This window comes from Helicoverpa armigera, chromosome 21 (assembly GCF_030705265.1).
Source record: "Helicoverpa armigera isolate CAAS_96S chromosome 21, ASM3070526v1, whole genome shotgun sequence".
In the NCBI taxonomy this organism is placed as follows: domain Eukaryota; kingdom Metazoa; phylum Arthropoda; class Insecta; order Lepidoptera; family Noctuidae; genus Helicoverpa; species Helicoverpa armigera.
Genome location: NC_087140.1, coordinates 7,145,148 through 7,166,443, shown reverse-complemented (window position 1 = coordinate 7,166,443; position 21,296 = coordinate 7,145,148). Strand labels below are relative to the sequence as shown.

At 40.9% G+C, this 21,296-nt stretch overlaps 1 protein-coding gene across 1 annotated transcript; it reads left to right on the top strand.

Annotated features, from left to right (window-relative positions):
- Nucleotides 1-152: 152 nt before the first annotated feature.
- LOC110373560 (dosage compensation regulator) lies at nt 153-21,285 on the top strand. Its single transcript, XM_064040087.1, has 23 exons — nt 153-355; nt 678-949; nt 1,288-1,541; nt 4,200-4,373; nt 6,849-6,928; nt 7,042-7,230; nt 7,393-7,487; nt 7,641-7,763; nt 9,026-9,174; nt 9,515-9,641; nt 10,534-10,683; nt 11,174-11,324; nt 11,623-11,726; nt 12,476-12,709; nt 14,932-15,087; nt 15,400-15,530; nt 16,033-16,202; nt 17,491-17,684; nt 18,098-18,212; nt 18,590-18,741; nt 19,113-19,304; nt 20,377-20,535; nt 20,801-21,285. Exons 1-23 carry the CDS (start codon nt 280-282, stop codon nt 21,215-21,217), a joined length of 3,864 nt encoding a protein of 1,287 aa, XP_063896157.1. The 5' UTR covers nt 153-279; the 3' UTR covers nt 21,218-21,285.
- Nucleotides 21,286-21,296: the final 11 nt, after the last annotated feature.

Below are 21,296 nucleotides of genomic sequence, written 5' to 3'. Positions count from 1 at the left end.
TCTATTCAATGTTTTTAAATTAGCAACGCCGCGCCGCCCGCCGCCGCTATGAATTTTGGCATGATTTTGGCCAAAATGCAGGCATACGCCATCGCTGATAGTGTCAATGTCTTTCAAGTGTCACTGTCATTTTCAGCTGTCTGTCAAAATAATTCACCGAAGCGAGCGGCGTTTCTCGTTGCGTGCAGCGCTTTGGGAAATTGGTTTTTACTATAATTAACTAACATTTATTAGCAAAATTGTTAAATAAATCACATTTATCCTAAAAGTGCGTCCAAAATGGATGGCAAATCATTTCTCTACTCTTGGTGCGCCAAGAAGGGACTTACGCCGGTTTACGACATTCGGGCGACAGGTATGGAAAATTACTGATGGTTTATGATCCAATAACTGTAAATATGAGGTTCTGCCCATGTTTAGGACCATTCCATGAACAATAATATCTTTAAAGTGATTGATATTATCCGATGTATTTTATAAAAATGCGAAAAAGCGACTTAATTTACTGTACTTTCCTGATTACTGAGTAGTTTTTTTATTTCGCTCTTACTTATCCATAAGACGGCCCACTGATTCCTGTACTTCTCCGTGTACCAAATACAAAGTACCTACAAGGTTACCCATGATTTTCCATAGTCATACTTTCTCAATAAAACCTCACCTTTAACTGACTTCAGGTCCAAAGCATCGCCAACGCTTCCTATGCGAGGTCCGCGTGGAATCCATCACCTATGTCGGCGCCGGGAACTCCACAACAAAAAAGGAAGCCCAGATGAATGCTTCCAAGGACTTCGTCAGCTACCTGGTGCGGACCGGCCAGGTAGCTGCGAACGAGGTTCCGGAGGACACTAGAACTACAGTTAAGAATGAAGAAGATGATCAGGGAAATGGAGATATCCAGCAACAGCAGCTTATGCATGAGCAGCAGCAGCAAAGATCTGTTTTTCAGGTTAGTGATAGTAGTTATAATATGTTATACAAGCTTGTTTTGCTGCTATAACAATGCATTTACTTATTAGACTAAGATCACTGGTCCTTTTATTCCGTCAGAGTCAATGCCATACAAGTACTTCAGTTATTAGAGTCTGATGTATTAAGTTCAATTTACTTTGGCTAATACTTTACCTATATTTTACTTTCATGCTTTAGTTACTAACTAACTAACTAACTAAGAGATATGAAAATGTATTGAATATATTATATGTAATAACTTAAGTTTGCATACAATGAATGTAATTCAGTTCATATTTTACATATATCGGACACTAAAACAACAATTATTTTCAGGATGGTATGGGACCACAAATGATGGGTCAGGCGTACCAAGCATATGGTGGTCAAAGCCAGTCTTCTAACTTCACATATATGGACCGCATGCAACAACAAAAGAACGTAGAAGATGCTGAAGACTTGGATGTCAATGCCAGTCTCCATGGCAACTGGACCATGGAGAACGCCAAGTCTAAACTGCACCAATTCTTGCAGATTAACAAGATTAATACCGATTATATGTATAAAGCGGTTGGGCCGGATCATACAAGGTTTGTTTTGAGTTTGGTGATCATTCGTCCATATTTTCATCTTATCTAATACATCATATTCATCTCAACGTTAAACAAGGTCTATAAAACCTTTCTCCGATCGTTCATTCACTCACTCACCTGTCATCATTTATAAGGCTTGCCTTCCCATTCAGATCATTCATTTTTATATGCTTGTTCATACATATTTTATATTACAAAATATGAAGCATAGAATCAACAAAGGGAACTATACATTTATATGAAAAGAATAGGCCATTTATCGAAATTATTCATTGATGTTTGCTTTATATTTTTTATTATTTAGCCCTTATATAATTTGATGCTTACAAGCCACTGGTTATTCATATTGTACAAATGAAAAATCAATGGCTGCCGATAAAATGTAGACAACCGGGAAGTGTTGTCAAGTAATATTTATTAACAGCCAGTTTCTTCATCAAAAGTAAAAGTCAAAGTAATGTCTAAAGTAAGAGTAACGGTCAAATTCGTTTTTTCTATTAGTTTTGCTGTCACTTTAGCCTTGAAAAAACGAATTTGACTGTTATTTTTACTTTAGACATTACTTTGACTTTTACTTTTGATGAAGAAACTGGCTGTAAATATTGTATAGTGATGCTGGCAATATTCATATTTATGTGCATAATACTTTATTTGGGCTTGTCTTGAAAGAAAATATGTTGTCAATTTGTGACAAAGTATTTTCTACTAGTCTTTGCATATTTGTGAGCTTTGCACAAATAAGGTTTCATGCTTAGAGTTAATGAAATATGTAGAAAAAAGACTTACAACCAGTTTCTTCATCAAAAGTAAAAGTTAAAGTAAAAGTAACGGTCAAATTTGTTTATTCATGGCTAAAGTAACAGCAAAACTAGTAGATAAAACGAATTTGACAGTTACTTTTACTTTAGACATTACTTTGACTTTTACTTTGGCTTTTACTTTTGATGAAGAAATTGACTGATAACCACAAAAATGGAACTTGAAAATGAGTGTTGCCAGCAACAAATATATTAAATAAGGAAAAAACTATTTGAAGCCGCCTTTACAATATAAAAGGTGGTTTCAAAATTAAGTGGGTTTCAAGAGCAAAGAATATACAGCTGAACTGAAAGAATCCAAGACAAATATGTACCATTTTGAAATTATTGAGACAAATATTATTATTTACTTTTGGGAACAATAGTAGATTAATTAAAAACAATTTTCCTATGTGCCACTAGTCAATTCTTACATGCAAAGAATAAACTAGTAAAACTTAGGCCACCTTCTTATAAAGTATTGTCTTACAAAGTTCCGGGTTTAGTTTTTAGGGTTCCGTAGCCAAAATGGCAAAAACGGAACCCTTATAGTTTCGTCATGTCCGTCTGTCCGTCTGTCCGTCTGTCCGTCTGTCACAGCCGATTTACTCGGAAACTATAAGTACTACAGTGATGAAATTTGATGGGAATATGTGTTGTATGAACCGCTACAAAAATATGACACTAAATAGTAAAAAAAAGAATTGGGGGTGGGGCCCCCCATACATGTAACTGAGGGATGAAATTTTTTTTTTCGATGTACATACCCGTGTGGGGTATCAATGGAAAGGTCTTTTAAAATGATATAAAGTTTTCTAAAAAACATTTTTCTTAAAGTGAACGGTTTTTGAGATATCAGCTCTCAAAGTCGTAAAAAGTATGTCCCCCCCCCTCTATTTTTATAACTACGGGGTATAAAATTCTAAAAAAAATAGAGGTGATGCATGCTAATTAACTCTTTCAACGATTTTTGGTTTGATCAAAGTATCTCTTATAGTTTTTGAGATAGGTTGATTTAACTGTAATTTACGGAACCCTTCGTGCACGAGTCCGACTCGCACTTGGCCGGTTTTTTAGTTCTAGGCTTATAACATTTCTTAACTTTGTTCCAGACAATAGGTTATATTATGTAGTCCTAAAGTTGGTACTTTATAGGACCATGTTTTATAATAAAGTGGAGGAAGATTTGGCTTGTCCAAAAATGGTTTTTAATATAATTTTGATTAAGAGAGAATAATGATCCCAGTTCTTGTTCCTATTGCTTCCATTTGTTAAATAAATTTGTGAAATAAAAGAAGTATTTATTTGGAAAGTCTATGGATTGATATAGTCTTGGATTTTGTTCTGAATATAGGTGTGTTTGAGCTCTTGAAACTGACTGCTTGGCGACACTTCCAGGACTTATGAATTACTCCTAGTCGAAAATGAGGTAAGATTATTTAAGATATATATTATTTTTATACAATTTCCAATTGTAACAAACTCGTAACTTCATGCTTTAAATCGAAATTATGTCTTGTACAAAGGTACCTACTGAATAATTAATCTATTTCTCATAGTTCTCCTGCTTTCACATAACAAATTGTATATCTTATGTATGCAGCTAATACATATGTTGCATATGATATTTCTAAACCATTATTGTCATAGAATGTTACAATGTTTGCATAAAAAGCCATTTAAAATCGGGCTCAGTTACAGTCTATGTACAAAGCGTAACAAAATTTAAATTATGTTATCTTAGGTTACCGAAACTGCTTAGATAATGAGGTAAAAGCCATTGTTACTTACCTTACTAATATTATTTATGATAAACTTACTGAAACTTAGATTCCTCTTACACACACCAAAATTCCAGGAGTTTTTGCTGCGAGATGTCGATATACGTGCGTCAACTGGGTCGCAATGTGACAGGCCGTGAGACCGCCTCGAACAAGCAGACCGCGAGCAAATCGTGTGCGTTGTCCATTGTGCGGCAGCTGTACCATCTCGGTGTCATTGAGGCCTTTAGTGGGACGCTGAAGAAAGACAGGTACAGTTACATATATATTGTATATATATTTTTTATATATTGCGATCTGTCTCCACAGTAGAACAATAAACAGTAGATTTGGAGTGTAGTAAGGACATGTGCGGGCTCTAAACCAAGAGATCAACAAGCACGTACGACGTGACCTCCGGTGCTCCAATACTCTTGCTATTGAAAGAGCAATTGAGCTGAATCGGGGGTCAAAGGTGTTCGTACAATCTCTTGGAAGAAGCCACCTGACGAAGCTGACCACAACAAGTGGAGAAGTCGTTTCTTCGGTGCCGGCAGTCCTTTCGGAAGTGGAAAATTTCTATGGCCGGTTATACGCATCGCATGCATCTCGACCTGATCCCGGAAATGAGGATTCTAGAGCCACATTAACACGCCATTTCACCGAAGACCTGCCAGAAGTCAGCAGTGGCGAAATCGAGATCGCTCTGAGACAGCTCAAAAATGGAAAAGCCCCTGGCGAGGATGGCATTACAACAGAGCTTTTAAAAGCAGGAGGTAAGCCCGTACTGGGGGAGCTCCAGAAGCTTTTTAATGCCGTCCTGTTTGAAGGGAGAACTCCAGAGGCGTGGAGTAGAAGTGTTGTCGTCCTGTTCTTCAAAAAGGGAGACAAAACCCAGTTGAAGAACTATCGACCTATTTCCCTCCTAAGCCACGTATATAAGCTGTTCTCAAGAGTGATCACGAACCGACTTGCGCGAAGACTCGACGAATTCCAACCACCGGAGCAGGCTGGGTTTCGGAGCGGATACGGCACCATAGACCACATCCACACGGTGCGGCAGATTATACAGAAGACCGAAGAGTATAATCAGCCCCTGTGTCTAGCATTTGTGGACTATGAGAAGGCCTTTGACTCGGTTGAAATCTGGTCTGTTCTGGAGTCCCTGCAGCGTTGTCAAGTAGATTGGCGATACATCCAAGTGATGAGATGTTTATACGAAGCCGCTACAATGTCCGTCCAAGTACAGAATCAGCAAACAAGGCCCATACCGTTGCATCGAGGAGTGAGACAAGGGGATGTTATTTCCCCGAAACTGTTCACTAATGCAATGGAGGATATGTTCAAGACGCTGAACTGGAAAGGACGCGGCATCAACATCAATGGCGAACACATCTCTCACTTGCGATTTGCTGATGATATCGTCATCATGGCGGAAACGCTGCAGGACCTACAACAGATGCTGAACGACCTGGCTGAATCTTCTCTACGCATCGGCCTACGGATGAACTTGGACAAAACCAAGGTCATGTTCAATGAACATGTTCTACCGGAACCGATTGCGATACACGGCGCCGTTCTCGAAGTTGTTCAGAAATATGTATACCTCGGGCAGACATTGCAGTTAGGTAGAAACAACTTTGAGGACGAGGTGAATAGGAGAATTCAGTTGGGTTGGGCTGCGTTTGGGAAGCTACGTCGAGTCCTAACATCGTCGATCCCACAGTGCCTAAAGACAAAAGTCTTCAATCAGTGCGTCCTACCTGTCATGACTTACGGAGCCGAAACGTGGACACTGACGGTACGGCTGGTCCACAAGTTTAAAGTCGCTCAGCGGGCTATGGAAAGAGCTATGCTCGGCGTTTCTCTGAGGGATCGCATCAGGAATGAGGTAATCCGTCAGAGAACCAAGGTCATCGACATAGCCTACCGAATCAGCAAGCTGAAGTGGCAGTGGGCTGGCCATATTAGCCGAAGAACCGATAACCGTTGGGGTAAACGAGTTCTAGAGTGGAGACCGCGCCTCGGCAAACGTAGTGTAGGACGTCCTCAGGCACGGTGGAGTGATGACTTGCGCAAGACGGCTGGCAGAAGCTGGATGCGAGCAGCCGAAAATAGATCTCAGTGGCGTGCACTTGGAGAGGCCTATGTCCAGCAGTGGACTGCGATAGGCTGATGATGATGATGATGATGATGAAGGACATGTTTAAGGAAGCAGACAGTGTCGCTTCCTACTCATTTCTATATCCTTAGGATATATCCTGGGGCATCTTATATGGGTCTATAAGTAGAGTTATGCGGAGAGTATTTTGTATTGAGAATGATTCTGACCATGAGCAAATCTTGTGCGTTGTCCATTGTTCGGCAGTTGTACCATCTCGGTGTCATTGAGGCTTTTAGTGGGACGCTGAAGAAAGACAGGTAACATTTAATGTACCTACCTATAGTGATTTTTCGAAAATGTGTGTGAAATTATGTGTAAGTAATATACGTTAAGTCCGGATAAGTAATGATGGTAAAGCCAGTATAAATGCTATTTTCCTTTTCTGCATTTTTTTCTCGACTTTAAAAGCTTAAAAACCCTGGTACTCTGCTACATCCTGTAAGGACTGGAAGCCGACCCTAACGTTGTGGGAAAAGTGGCTAGGCAGAGGATGATTGAAGACTTTGAAAACGTTGTTGACGTAATGAAAATATACTTTGTCCTTAGTAATAAGTATCGATAATTTTTCATTGACTATTTTTAGGTCTTCAGAAGGCATAATGAAGCCTTATCCAGTAGCGATCAGCCCAGAATTGGAACAACAATTAGAAAACACATTGAGAGGTATATACAAACATAAAGAATGCAATATACAAATATAAAGAATGCAATAAATTATAAAAAGAAAACACTTGTATTCTATTTTCAAATGTTGCTAACGTCATACTTTTTTTCAGATCTAGAAATCCAGCCAGTGACAATAGATCCTTCAGGTACATACTCAAGCGAGGAGGGCCAATCAGGGCTGACGTTGCTACAAGTTGATAGGGTGAAAGCGATGCGGGAGGCGCGGCCTACGCCAGGGGGCGTGGTCTCCTGGTCCCCGCCCCAGGCTAATTGGAACGCCTGGACTGGTTGTAATATTGGTAAGTCTTAGAATATTCGAAAGCAGTAGCCAGTACAATATTTACCGACTTCAAATTGGGGGTTTGTGCGCGATTATCTCACTTTTGCCTAGGCCGATTTTGATGTAGTTTTCAGCAAAGTATTCGTAAAGTTTTTGCTCATTTATTTTTCTTTTTAAACAGATGAAGGCCCATTAGCCACTACAAGCCTGGAAGATATTAGTGCCGACCTTGAGAAACACCACAGAGATATGTGTCAAAACAGTACACTATACCAGGTTCGTATAATTTTTCCGTCGACTTATCCAGACTTAACTATTACATTTTCACCGAGATTAAAAAAATGTGTATAATTTACTCATTAACTCATAGTTAAATTAGGTATTGTGATTGTAATATGTGTAATGTCAATGTGTTGCAATTTATTACAGGAAAGTACCCGCGAAAGGGAACAGTTACCAGTTTACGCGATGAGGTCGCAGATCATGGAAGCTATCAATGAGAACCCCGTTATCATCATCAGAGGCAACACTGGATGCGGAAAGACTACACAGGTACACATGCTTAATCTACAATTTATTTGTGAGGGTCCACTCTTCACAATCCATATAAATGTAGTTAAAAATAAAACGTTTTAAAGACTTGCCTTTTATTTTCTTGATCATTAAGGGCTATATCGCACGAGCGGAGTGCGAGCGGACTCACGACAAATTCCCAAAATTTCTGTTGCGATTTTGTATAAAATTAACATTGTTGATCGCAATGAATTTGCGTATCCGTTCGCAATCCGCATGTGTTATAGCAGTGATTCCCAAAGTGGTCCAGGTGGACCCCCAGGGGTCCACGGGAGACTTGCTGGGGGTCTACGTAGGCGTGAACAAAAAATGGGGGTCCATAAGATGTTAATGGGGGTCCACGAAAATTTATCTACTTTTGATAGTAAAGAGCAAAAATGTAAGCATAGTTTTTATAAGGGCCTACCTACATTGTTTTAAGTACCTATCTAAGCAGATAATGTTTTAATAAGGCAAGCAACTGTTACTTGTCCAAACTAGCGTATTCGATATTACGTACAATTTCGTGTACAGACTTGCAAAGCGCTATCCGCCCGACAATGCTTAGTGCTTGTTCAGACATGAACTTGATCACCACTATAAATACTTGATGCCAAAGGCAAACGCATTCATTTGTTTCCGGAATTTCGAAAAAAAGGCGGAATTTGGAAAAAAAGTTGTGAGAAAATTTATATCTGTGTTTGCTAGTGCTGGACTGTGGGAAATCGCAAGGAAATTTTTAATAGCTTTTCCCTCGTCATACCTTGTCGAAACGAGTTTTAGTGCCGTTACAAACCTCTTAACAAAAAAAAAGAGCAAATTAAACATCACAGAGCGGGGGGATTTGCGGTTATTGCTCACAAAAATAAAGCCAAACATTGATTGTTTGCTGACACTCCATCAGATACATCCTTCCCATTAATTAAAATTATGACCTGAACCTATATTACCTTAATATTTTTTTCTTGTAATTCTATTCTTTTAATAAATAAAGTGATATAAAATGTACCATTTTTCGTTTTTATTTTGGAATATAGGGACAGAACTCGAAGTGACACAATTTTTATTTTTTGGTTACTTTAAGAATGTGGTAGAAATGTAGCAGCAGGGGGTCCACCGAAACCAGTAAAATTTTGAAAGTGGTCCACGAGAAAAATAAGTTTGGGAACTACTGTGTTATAGGGTCCTACGTGTTAATTTTCGGTCTAATTTAAATGATTGCCTTTGAATTTTGTATTGTCATCACTTGTATTCATTTCCAGGTGTGTCAATTCATCCTAGATGACTACATAGCAAGTGGACAAGGAGCCTGGGCCAACATATGCGTGACACAGCCGCGGCGTATCTCCGCTGTGAGCGTCGCGGAGAGAGTCGCCAGCGAGCGCTGTGAGGACCTCGCTAATAGTGTCGGGTATGTACCGACATGTACGACACATAGCTAGCGGGCAGGCCGCCTGGGCAACATATGCGTGACACAGCCGCGGCGTATCTCCATTATATAAAATCAATATTTATCTAAAAACCAGATTTATAAACTATCTATTCGTTAAAGTTGCACTATTCTATATATTTCCGTATGTATTCACCCATATACGCTCTTATGTAGTCCTGCATATACTCCCCTACATACATCCCCATATCTCTCAATACTCTGCCTATGTAGGTATTTTTTTTTTTGTTCTTTCTTCAAAAGACATTCCTCTGTCCTACTGTCATAGAAAATACCAACTACAATGAACTCCATTCCACAGGTACTCAGTCCGCTTCGAGTCGATGCTGCCCAGACCATACGGTTCCATAATGTTCTGTACCGTGGGAGTGCTGCTGAGGAAGCTGGAAGGTGGCCTCCGGGGTGTCAGTCATGTGCTAGTTGATGAGGTATGTTGTACATTATATAGTTGGATGCAGTAGTATTATGTACATAATAGGCTAGAGTCGATGTTGCCCAGACCGTACGGTTCCATAATGTTCTGTACCGTTGGAGTGCTGCTGAGGAAGCTGGAAGGTGGCCTCCGGGGTGTCAGTCATGTGCTAGTTGATGAGGTATGTTGTACATTATATAGTTGGATGCAGTAGTATTATGTACATAATAGGCTAGAGTCGATGTTGCCCAGACCGTACGGTTCCATAATGTTCTGTACCGTTGGAGTGCTGCTGAGGAAGCTGGAAGGTGGCCTCCGGGGTGTCAGTCATGTGCTAGTTGATGAGGTATGTAGTATATTATATAGTTGGAGGCTATTATGTACATAATAGGTTGGAGTCGATGCTGCCCAGACCGTACGGTTCCATAATGTTCTGCACCGTTGGAGTGCTGCTGAGGAAGCTGGAAGGTGGCCTCCGGGGTGTCAGTCATGTACTAGTTGATGAGGTAAGTTGGATGCTATTGTATACTGTATATGGTTAGAGATATGTGTGAGCATGTTTATGAACTTCAAAAAAAAATATTCATTTGTCTCATCAAAAAGTGTCCATGAAGTTTCTTGCTGGCTCTTCTCCATAAGACTAACTTTTTGGGCTTTAGGACATGCAAGGGCTTATTTAATAAAAACATTTCAATTTGACATTATTTTATTACACAGCCAAGATATTATTGTTCCACTAAATCGTACAATCAGGTGTCTTTATTTATAAAGGGCTGTTTCCGTATGCCCTTTTTTTGCAGTGAGGAGTCAAACTTGATTTGTTTGTTTTTTTCGTCATTTCTAGCTCCACTGACATCAATAAACATTGTTCCCCAATAAATGGCCTTTATATTTTTTTTATATTCTAGGTACACGAACGCGACGCCGACACAGATTTCGCGCTAATCTTGCTACGTGACATGGCACACACGTACCCGGATTTGCGCATCATTCTCATGTCGGCTACTGTTGATACCACGCTGTTCACTACCTACTTCGGGAATTGTCCTGTTATCGAGGTGGGTTTTAGTAGAAATATTGCTACATTAAAATCGAGTACTTCTAAAATGAAGAAAATCATAATATACAAAACGATAAAATATAACAGACTAGCTTCTGCCAGCGGTTTCACCCGCATCCCGTGGGAACCTCTGCACGAACCCGGATAAAAGTAGCCGATAGCCTTCCTCGATAAATGGGCTACCTAACACCGAAAGAATTGTTCAAATCGGACCAGTAGTTCCTGAAATTAGCGCGTTCAAACAAACAAACTCTTCAGCTTTATAATATTAGTATAGATATAGATAACGGAGGCTATGGGGAACCAAAAAGGTCCTCAATTTTGTACCTTTGGGCAAGAATTCAGTCACATTTCTGGTATGCACGTCAAATGTTTTTTTAGATTGTTGACTGACTTACAATATAGTTATTAAGCTTGTTGTTTAAAAATAAAAAAATAAAAAAACCATGTTTTTCTATCCATTAATTAACCCTAACAACACTACTCAGGTACCAGGCCGCACATACCCAGTACAACAATACTTCCTAGAAGACTGCGTGGAACTGACCAAGTTCGTGCCGCCCGCCGACGTACGCAAGCGCAAGGCCACCGGCAAGAAGACCAACGCCAGGGGGGAGGAGGAGGATGATGATGATGAAGGTAGGTCGAAGGTTGGGGAACTGGACGCCATAGATTCTAGGTCCCCTCCACTCAGACGAGGTCGGAGTGCCGCTGGGCCTTTAGTGGGTATACCGGGAACGTCTTTACCGGGAAGTCCCACATACCCCTCTCCCGTTCCCCTACCGGAAGGGCATGCGTAATAGGATTTTTTACCCAGCGACAAAAAAAAAGTTCGAGGGTGACTCAAGTGGTGAAGGGCGGGTGTTTTCGGGGACAGCCTTTTGAAAGTAAATGACTTTTTATCCAATTATAATAATAATCTTCTGTTATTGTTTAGGTGGTGCGGATGAACAGGATGAGGACTTGAACAAGAACTGTCAGCTAGGCAGCCAGTACCTGCCGACCACTAGCCAGATTATGGCCAGGTTATCCGAAAGAGATGTAAGTGTAATCAATTTAGTATTTGAACATAAAAAAGAAATAAAGTAAAATACATATATAGTGTTGCAAAAAAACCGTTTTTTTTCTAGTGTGAAAAAAAACCTTGAAAAAAAAACAGATAAAAACAGTTTTTTTTCTGGGCCTTGTTTTTTTCAAGACTATAATAACTCTTAAATTGTTAGGGCATTTACCGTTAAAGATTAATACTTAAGGTTACATAATAGAGTCTTAGGTTTATTCTTGAATCTACGGTACTTTTCTGATAAAACAGAACCAAATTTCATGAAAATATTGGCAACATTCATTTATATTAACTTCACGAAAGGGAAATTTTGAAAATTGAACTAAAAAGTAGGCTAGAAAAAAAACCAAATTTAGAAAAAAAACAACGATGCAAAGTTTTTTTTCATGTTTTTTTTCAATAAAGTGAAAAAAAACAAATCGTTTTTTTTCATTTTACATCACTATACATATACCTATGTAGGTATTAAATCTGCAATCGGTATTTTTTTTTATAAAAGTGAAATACTTAACAGTCTATATTTTTTTCTCTTTATTTCTTTCTACAGACCTCAATTCTCGAACCTTATTTTTGTAGTAGATTATAGAGCCCTTCTTAAAGTTTTGTGTGTTGGTTAAACAATCAAATCATTTATTCACCCTCGCATTTAGGATCTGTTAAATCAATAACCCTCATTTTAACTAACCCAAAAGAAGAAAGTTTTTAATACAAATATTTATTTTTCCAGCTAAGTTTCGAGCTAATAGAAAGCATATTGACCTACATCCGCAACTTACAAGGCGACGGGGCGGTCCTCATCTTCCTCCCTGGTTGGAACCTGATATTCGCTCTGGCCAAACACTTATCTCAACACCAAGTGTTCGGCAATACGTCACAGTATGTTATATTGCCGTTGCACAGTCAGATACCTAGGGAAGATCAGAAGAAGGTGTTTGTTACGCCTCCACCGGGTATGACTAAGGTTAGTTGGCTTTACATTCGATATTTTTACACTTTATAAAAACCTACTTGCAAGCAAATATATTCCACTAGCTGGCCTGGTATAGCACTAGCCCGCGACTTCGTCTGCGCAGGTTTAGTATTTCGAACAATATGTTTACAAATTGTAGCCTATGTGCTATTCTGATGTATAAGCTATATTATTGTAAAGTTTCATTAAAATCCATTCAGTAGTTTTTGCGTGAAAGAGTAACAAACATCCATACATACAAACTTTCGCGTTTATAATATTAATAATAGGATTATTTGAACCCTTAAGAGCGTGTACGCTCGGCGCGCGATGTCAACTTTAGGTAATTCAACGCAAAAAACCGCGCAGACTAGCGTCGCGGCTGTGTGCGTGCCTATCATACTTCACGTATAGTCACACAAACCATTTTGATCCTTTCGAGTGAAATTGGTAGAACAAAAAATATATTATTTAGTAAATAGTTAATAGCGGGAAAATAGTGTAAGTCTATGGATGTCTAAAATATAAAAGCATGAAAATAAGTCGTTAATACTTACACTCTTTTGCAAAAAAATCGGGCACCTATGAAAACCTTGGTTTTGAGGACTTTCTGTATATTACATACAATTTTCAACAGTACTAAATAGTCGACTGATGATTAATGACAATGTTAAGAGTTTCTGTATTTTAACCGATTTCAAAAAAGAAAGGAGGAGGTTTCAATTAGATTGTTTTGTGATTGTTCTCAATTTGATTATTCTCGATTTCTCAAAGACGCCTGGACCGATTTGAAAAATTGATTGTTTATACGAATGGTCCAGTCCATCCAGACCGAAAAATTGTGGTCAAATAACAACAATTGCCGGAAAGCCAAATATTGGTGAAGACCTTGGGTTTACCATTGCAAATAAAGTTTTAAGTTATCTATCCTATATGCTTCAAAAGTTATTCAAGATCAAAAGTCAAAATTTGGGTACATCGAAAATGAAAAAAAAAAAAAAATTATAGCTCGATTGGTAACAGACATCTGCAATAAGTGATTTCTAGCCTAAGGAGTCCGCCATATTGGATTTAGACTCGCGACACATTTTTTTTCGAGTTATTCATAGCAAGCCCTTTCATTTGATACCCATATCGTAGGAATGCATTAAAAACATTTTTTTCTCCATCTTGGGTATACCGCCATATTGGATATAGAATCATACATTGTCATTACAACTGAACATTCAAACAAAATTTCAACTCAATCGATAAAAAAAATATGCTTCAAAATTGAGCTTTAAATAAAATAGTAATGTATCAAGATTTGTTGGTCGCGCTTTAAATGTACTCTATTCTCGGTATCCACGGCAGAGGTTATTCACCCTACGCGATGTGACGGAGCGACACGTCCTCTCTCTGTGAAGCCTTGCGGCGGTCTGGTTTGAGTTGACTCGCGTGCAGCGTTTTATAGTAGTTTTGAAATAATTTATAAAAAAATAAAAACGAGAGATTAAATTATATTATAAAGTTTATGTTTTAAAGAAAGAGTTATATTACTATAGTAAATAATTGTTATATTAAATTAAGTAAGATAGATAGGTAAAAAAAGCATTTGAAATTCACAATTTTTCACATTGTTAAAATATTTTTTTCTGAAAGATAGAGACCTAAATCAAAAAATGTTTTCAACTAACTATAGGCATGGGGATTTCGTCTATGAGTAAAAAAATAAATATGATTAGATTTGCCACTGTTTTCACATGAATTTAAGCTTCGAAACTACACAAATTGAAATTTATGTTCAATTAACTATATAGACAGTGAAATTACCTTGCGTTATTAAAAAATAACATAGTTATAGGATAAGTTGTTACTGAGAAACAGTGGTTTGAAAAGTACCATTTTAGGCCAAATGGCGCGCGGTTGACGTACACGCTCTTAACATCGAAATACTTTATCCTATTCATATTTTGTTTGTGTTTGTACACGGTCTCGATACAAAACTATGTTCAAAACCTGTCTTGTTAGATATTGAAATAAGACGTCTTTACATCAGATTTTGATTATTCAGCTGTGATTATCAAACTCAAAAGCTCGAAATATTTATTCTTTTGTTATAAATGATTGAATGGTCAAACATAAAATGAAACCACTTTCTACACGCTGACTTTACAATATAATCAGTTTTGGCTCTTTTATACACCACTTATCAAAATTAAATATGTATTAAAATTTCATAATTTGGTCCCCAGGTGATCCTATCAACGAACATAGCAGAGACGTCGATCACGATCAACGACGTGGTGTACGTGATCGACTCGTGCAAGGCCAAGGTGAAACTGTTCACCTCGCACAACAACATGACCTCGTACGCCACCGTCTGGGCTAGCAGGACTAACCTTGAACAGGTACCATTATGTAAAATACCTCTTCGGACCGAAAAGATCATCTGCATAGCCTTATCCCAACAAGTTGGGGTCGGCTTTCAGTCTGACTGGATGCAGCTGAGTACCATTGTTTTACAAGAAGCGAAACTACGCAATATTTTCAAAAGCGACAATTGTGCGACCGTTAAATGTGGAATTTTATATAGCCTAGTGTTTCGAAGCGGCAAAGATGCCTTCACAATACCTTTGACAATGCCAACAGGGTTTACATATCTACATATTCCTTGAGTTTTTTAAATATATGATTGACTAGTAAATTAATATTATTTCCAGCGCAAAGGTCGTGCGGGTCGAGTAAGGCCTGGCGTTTGTTTCACGCTGTGTTCCCGCGCTCGCTTCGACCGGCTAGAGGAGCATCAAACTGCTGAGATGTTCCGAACGCCACTACATGAGCTGGCTCTCAGGTAATTTATATATTTAGATGTGTTTTCGCTTTTTCAACAAGAAAATATTACATACCCAAAAATATTTTTTCTCATCTTAACCTAAAAAAATATATAATATTGAAAATGAAATGTGTTGCTGGGAAGTTAGTTGTGCCATTTCTACTTTAGATTTAAGTTATTTATTCTCAAAAAAGGCATTGTCACTTACCTGAGAATACAATTTAAAATTAACCATTATTATAGTTATAAGTACCCATCACCAGATAATAACAAAATTAAAATATTTGTATGATAGTTACATGTTCCCAGTAAAAACAGTAATCGTGAAGGGTAGGCGTTTAGGGGTCTGCATTTGTTTTGGAGTTCGAAAAGTGCTAGTTTATCAGTTTTATTTGAACAATCGATTTTGTGTTCCAAAAGATACATATAATACATACAGGGTTGTCTAAATCAAACAAAGATTTCACACCTTATCTGATAAACGATATGCCTACACTATACCTTTTTCTTGTTATTCCAGTATAAAGCTCCTCCGGCTGGGCAGCATCGGGCACTTCCTGTCGAAGGCGCCGGAGCCGCCGCCGCTGGACGCCGTCATCGAGGCCGAGGCGCTGCTGCGCGAGCTCGGCTGCCTCGACCACGCCGACTGCCTCACGCCGCTCGGCACTATACTCGCCAAGCTGCCTATAGGTGAGTAGCTCCAGCATACAGCTCGGCTGCCTCGACCACGCCGACAGCCTCACGCCGCTCGGCACTATACTCGCCAAGCTGCCTATAGGTGAGTAGCTCCAGCATACAGCTCGGCTGCCTCGACCACGCCGACTGCCTCACGCCGCTCGGCACTATACTCGCCAAGCTGCCTATAGGTGAGTAGCTCCAGCATACAGCTCGGCTGCCTCGACCACGCCGACAGCCTCACGCCGCTCGGCACTATACTCGCCAAGCTGCCTATAGGTGAGTAGCTCCAGCATACAGCTCGGCTGCCTCGACCACGCCGACAGCCTCACGCCGCTCGGCACTATACTCGCCAAGCTGCCTATAGGTGAGTAGCTCCAGCATACAGCTCGGCTGCCTCGACCACGCCGACTGCCTCACGCCGCTCGGCACTATACTCGCCAAGCTGCCTATAGGTGAGTAGCTCCAGCATACAGCTCGGCTGCCTCGACCACGCCGACAGCCTCACGCCGCTCGGCACTATACTCGCCAAGCTGCCTATAGGTGAGTAGCTCCAGCATACAGCTCGGCTGCCTCGACCACGCCGACAGCCTCACGCCGTGAGGCACTATACTCGCCAAGCTGCCTATAGGTGAGTAGCTCCAGCATACAGCTCGGCTGCCTCGACCACGCCGACAGCCTCACGCCGTGAGGCACTATACTCGCCAAGCTGCCTATAGGTGAGTAGCTCCAGCATACAGCTCCTCCGGCTGGGCAGCATCGGGAACTTCCTGTCGAAGGCACTATACTCGCTAAGCTGCCTATAGGTAACGGCCAATATTCTTGTAACTCCAGTATTCAGCTCTACAAGTATCAAGGGGTAATCTCATACCCCAGTGAGGCCCAAGAGGGCCAAATCCTGCCGGGACTGCGGGATTACTAGCGGCCCTAGTACATAAAAGGCACAAGGAGAAACGTGGTGGATTTTAGGCAATAAGAGTATGACTTTCCTCATCGTTGCACCCCGATAGGAGGGTCATCTGATGATTTTTTCATAAAAAAAGATGTGGTATGCTATGTGTAGACACGGAAGAGAAAGAACGAGTGGAAGTGTATTTTAACGCAACTTCCTGCGACGAATCGTAACATGCAGTCACGCGACCAGCGTAAGAACAACTTTATCCGTATCACAATACCATCGTGCATGGCGTTAGCGCTGAGATGCTTAATTTAATCGTACAGCTAATTATTATTTTTTCTGTGTTTTGAAATGTAGGAATTCAATGTTTATTTAGTCCTATAAAATTCCCCATTTCTCCCTCAGAGCCCCGTCTCGGCAAGATGATGGTCCTAGGCTTTGTCCTGAGCGTGGGTGACGCGCTGACCACCATGGCGGCCAACTCCACCACCTTCCCCGAGATCTTCGTGGTGGAGGGGCGGAGGCGCCTGTCCAACCACCAGCGGGCGCTAGCAGGGGATAGGGCTTCGGATCATGTCGCTATGCTTAATGCTTTTCAGGTGAGTTGGTTATTCTCTAGGTCTTGTGTGGTATGACTGGTTGATATGTTTTCTATGAGGCCCATTTTCACCGACAAAATAAACGTCTGTTTTTCGTAATTGTTTTACTATTTGCTTGCCTACTTTGAAAATTGTATGTAACAATTCCTATACAGTAGGTAAACACTTGTTTATGTTGTCGCTGTGCTAGCCCGAGAGCTGGTAGATAGTTTTTTTATTTTCATTTATTTCAGGCCACTAGGGCCCATAACATAAACATACAAATACACATACATATATCATACATAACAATACTATAAACTTTAATGTTATAGGGTAGGTATTTAACCATGACAAGTACTAATATAGGGTGTACTAGAAGTTTTTAGATTATGATGATGATGATTGGTATAAATGTTGTTTGTTTTACTTAGATGTGGGAAAGAGAGCATGCTAAAGGCGAGGAAGCGGAGACGAGGTGGTGCGAGTGGAAGGGGCTGCAGCAGACCACCATGAGGGTCACCTCTGAAGCCAAGTACCAGCTTACCAGTAACTACGGCATATTTTATCCCTCACTATACATCATTTGAGTAGGCAGTCAACTAAAGTTACATAATCTTGAAAATAACACAAATACATACTAAAGAAACAAACTACGCACTGCTTAAAATAATAAATCAGTTGATTACTTTATTTTCACATAGCATATATAGTTATATAGCATATATATTATTGTACGTATTTACATATATTTTTAGTAGCATTCCGTTTTAAAACAGTTTTGAAATAAGAAGTCAGATCAAGATTGCTTATCCTTATTCAACTACACAAATGGGTTATAGTTTATAATGGTGATCATATCTTTGAGGCAGATCCATGATCCAGATTACATTTATACCATACATAATTACATGTTTTCTTTGCAGACATCCTGACAACAGCCATCGGTTTTCCTGAAGAATGTTGCATGGCACAGCGCTGGCACCCCGTGGGGTCAGACCCCACGCTGGACCTGGTGATAGCTCTCATGTGCATGGGGCTCTACCCCAACGTGTGTCTGCATCAGGGCAAGAGGAAGGTCAGGACTTAGCTTAGATATACTGGCTTGTCCACCAGCTAAATGGGTCTTAGATTATGTACTTACTAGTGGTGATTGAAAACATAAGGAGAAAAAGCTAGACTTTCGTAGTTTAGTCCTAAAGGAGATCAGCCAAACGTGCACGACACTTTTATTCGGTCGAATAATTTAATCTTCCAAGGATCGTAGAGTCATGAAAATTGGCAGCTGTATGTAGTTCTATTGACAGTATGATAATATAGTACTTTCGAACTTATCTGATGATGGAGCCAGAAGATATATGAACTGGAACTATTCTGTTTTGATTTAACATGAAAATTATAAAAGCGTGTTTATTTTGTGTTTTAATAATTTATTTTTTTTACCCTCAGGTGCTAACAACAGAAGGCAAGCCAGCCCTAATACACAAGACATCAGTGAACTGCAGCAACCAGGAGCAGCGGTTCCCGTCGCCGCTGTTCGTGTTCGGCGAGAAGGTCCGCACCCGAGCCATCAGCTGCAAGCAGACCAGCATGGTGGCGCCGCTACACCTGCTGCTCTTCGCCAGCAGGAAGGTCGAGTGGGTAAGGAAGACCAGCTCTAATACACAAGACATCAGCTGCAAGCAGACCAGCATGGTGGCGCCGCTACACCTGCTGCTCTTCGCCAGCAGGAAGGTCGAGTGGGTAAGGGAGACCAGCTCTAATACACAAGACATCAGCTGCAAGCAGACCAGCATGGTGGCGCCGCTACACCTGCTGCTCTTCGCCAGCAGGAAGGTCGAGTGGGTAAGGAAGACCAGCTCTAATACACAAGACATCAGCTGCAAGCAGACCAGCATGGTGGCGCCGCTACACCTGCTGCTCTTCGCCAGCAGGAAGGTCGAGTGGGTAAGGGAGACCAGCTCTAATACACAAGACATCAGCTGCAAGCAGACCAGCATGGTGGCGCCGCTACACCTGCTGCTCTTCGCCAGCAGGAAGGTCGAGTGGGTAAGGAAGACCAGCTCTAATACACAAGACATCAGCTGCAAGCAGACCAGCATGGTGGCGCCGCTACACCTGCTGCTCTTCGCCAGCAGGAAGGTCGAGTGGGTAAGGAAGACCAGCTCTAATACACAAGACATCAGCTGCAAGCAGACCAGCATGGTGGCGCCGCTACACCTGCTGCTCTTCGCCAGCAGGAAGGTCGAGTGGGTAAGGCAGACCAGCTCTAATACACAAGACATCAGCTGCAAGCAGACCAGCATGGTGGCGCCGCTACACCTGCTGCTCTTCGCCAGCAGGAAGATCGAGTGGGTACGTTGAAAGCATAATCAGCCAGGATCATAGGAATTAGGAGGATGCACCTGAGGGCCAGAGGTTGACATGGAGACACTGTTTATGTGAGGATGATATTTACGAATTTTATTATAAGTGGCAACACGATACTTTGACAAGACTGGTTGTGAGACTTTCTGGCTTATGACTACCCGGAACCACTGCCACTCATGTTCGAATGACAGCTAGGGCCCATAAATTCCGAAAAACGGAAGTACTTGTCAAAGTCAAGCTGCTTCAGTTATATGGATTGATCTGGTGCGAATATTACTTAATATTTTCTAACCAACTTTCAACCAAGTTTCACCCTTATCTCAAACCTATTTACAAATTCCAGATAGACAACGTGGTCCGCCTAGACAACTGGTTAAACTTCGACATGAACCCTCGCTCGGCGGCGCTGGTGACGGCTCTCAGGCCGGCTATTGAGAAGCTGGTGGAGAGGGCTGCGGCCGAACCTGATGCAGCTCTGCAGTTCTCGCCCAATGAACAGAAGGTTTGTAGATATGGTGTATTTCCCTTTAGTTTCGGCTCAAGAGTTGGAAGACAATAAGAAGGACAATAAAATTCTCGAAATTGAGTGATAGAAAACACATACAAGAATAGAGTTAGCTGAAAATCACGAGGAAGATAAAAAGATCATGATAATTTCGAAAAAAAAGCCTACTTTCTGTTCTCCTTGAAGCTTATGTGCTTATTGGAATATTTTATTTTCCACTATTCTACTTGGATACCAGTATATTTTATATATTTTTTTACAGGTGGTAGACTGCATAAAATCGTTATGCGTCATCGAAGCAGGTGACTACAATATTCAACGAGAATGCGGCGTCCCAAGCTTCAGACCCGACCCTGCCAAGAGAGGGAACCGGGGCTGGGGAACCACAGGCCCTCGCGGTGGGGGCTTTGGGGGAAACCAGGGCTTCGGCAACCAAGGTTTCGGTAACCGAGGAGGCTTCTGGGGACGAGGTGGTTTTAGCGGCGGTAACCCCGGCTTTGAAGGTGCGCAAGGCGGTTTCGGCGGAAACCAGGGCGGTTTTGGCGGGAACCAGGGTGGTTTCGGCGGGAACCAGGGAGGTTTCGGCAGTGGTAATGGTTACGGCCGAGGCGGTTTCGGCAACCGAGGTTTTAACCGCGGAGGGTTCAGAGGCCGGGGCCGAGGACGCGGAAGTTGGTAATCATTCCACATCTAGAATAGTGACTTGTGATCTAACTTATGACTAAGTAATAAACCAATTAAATGTGATATATTGTTTT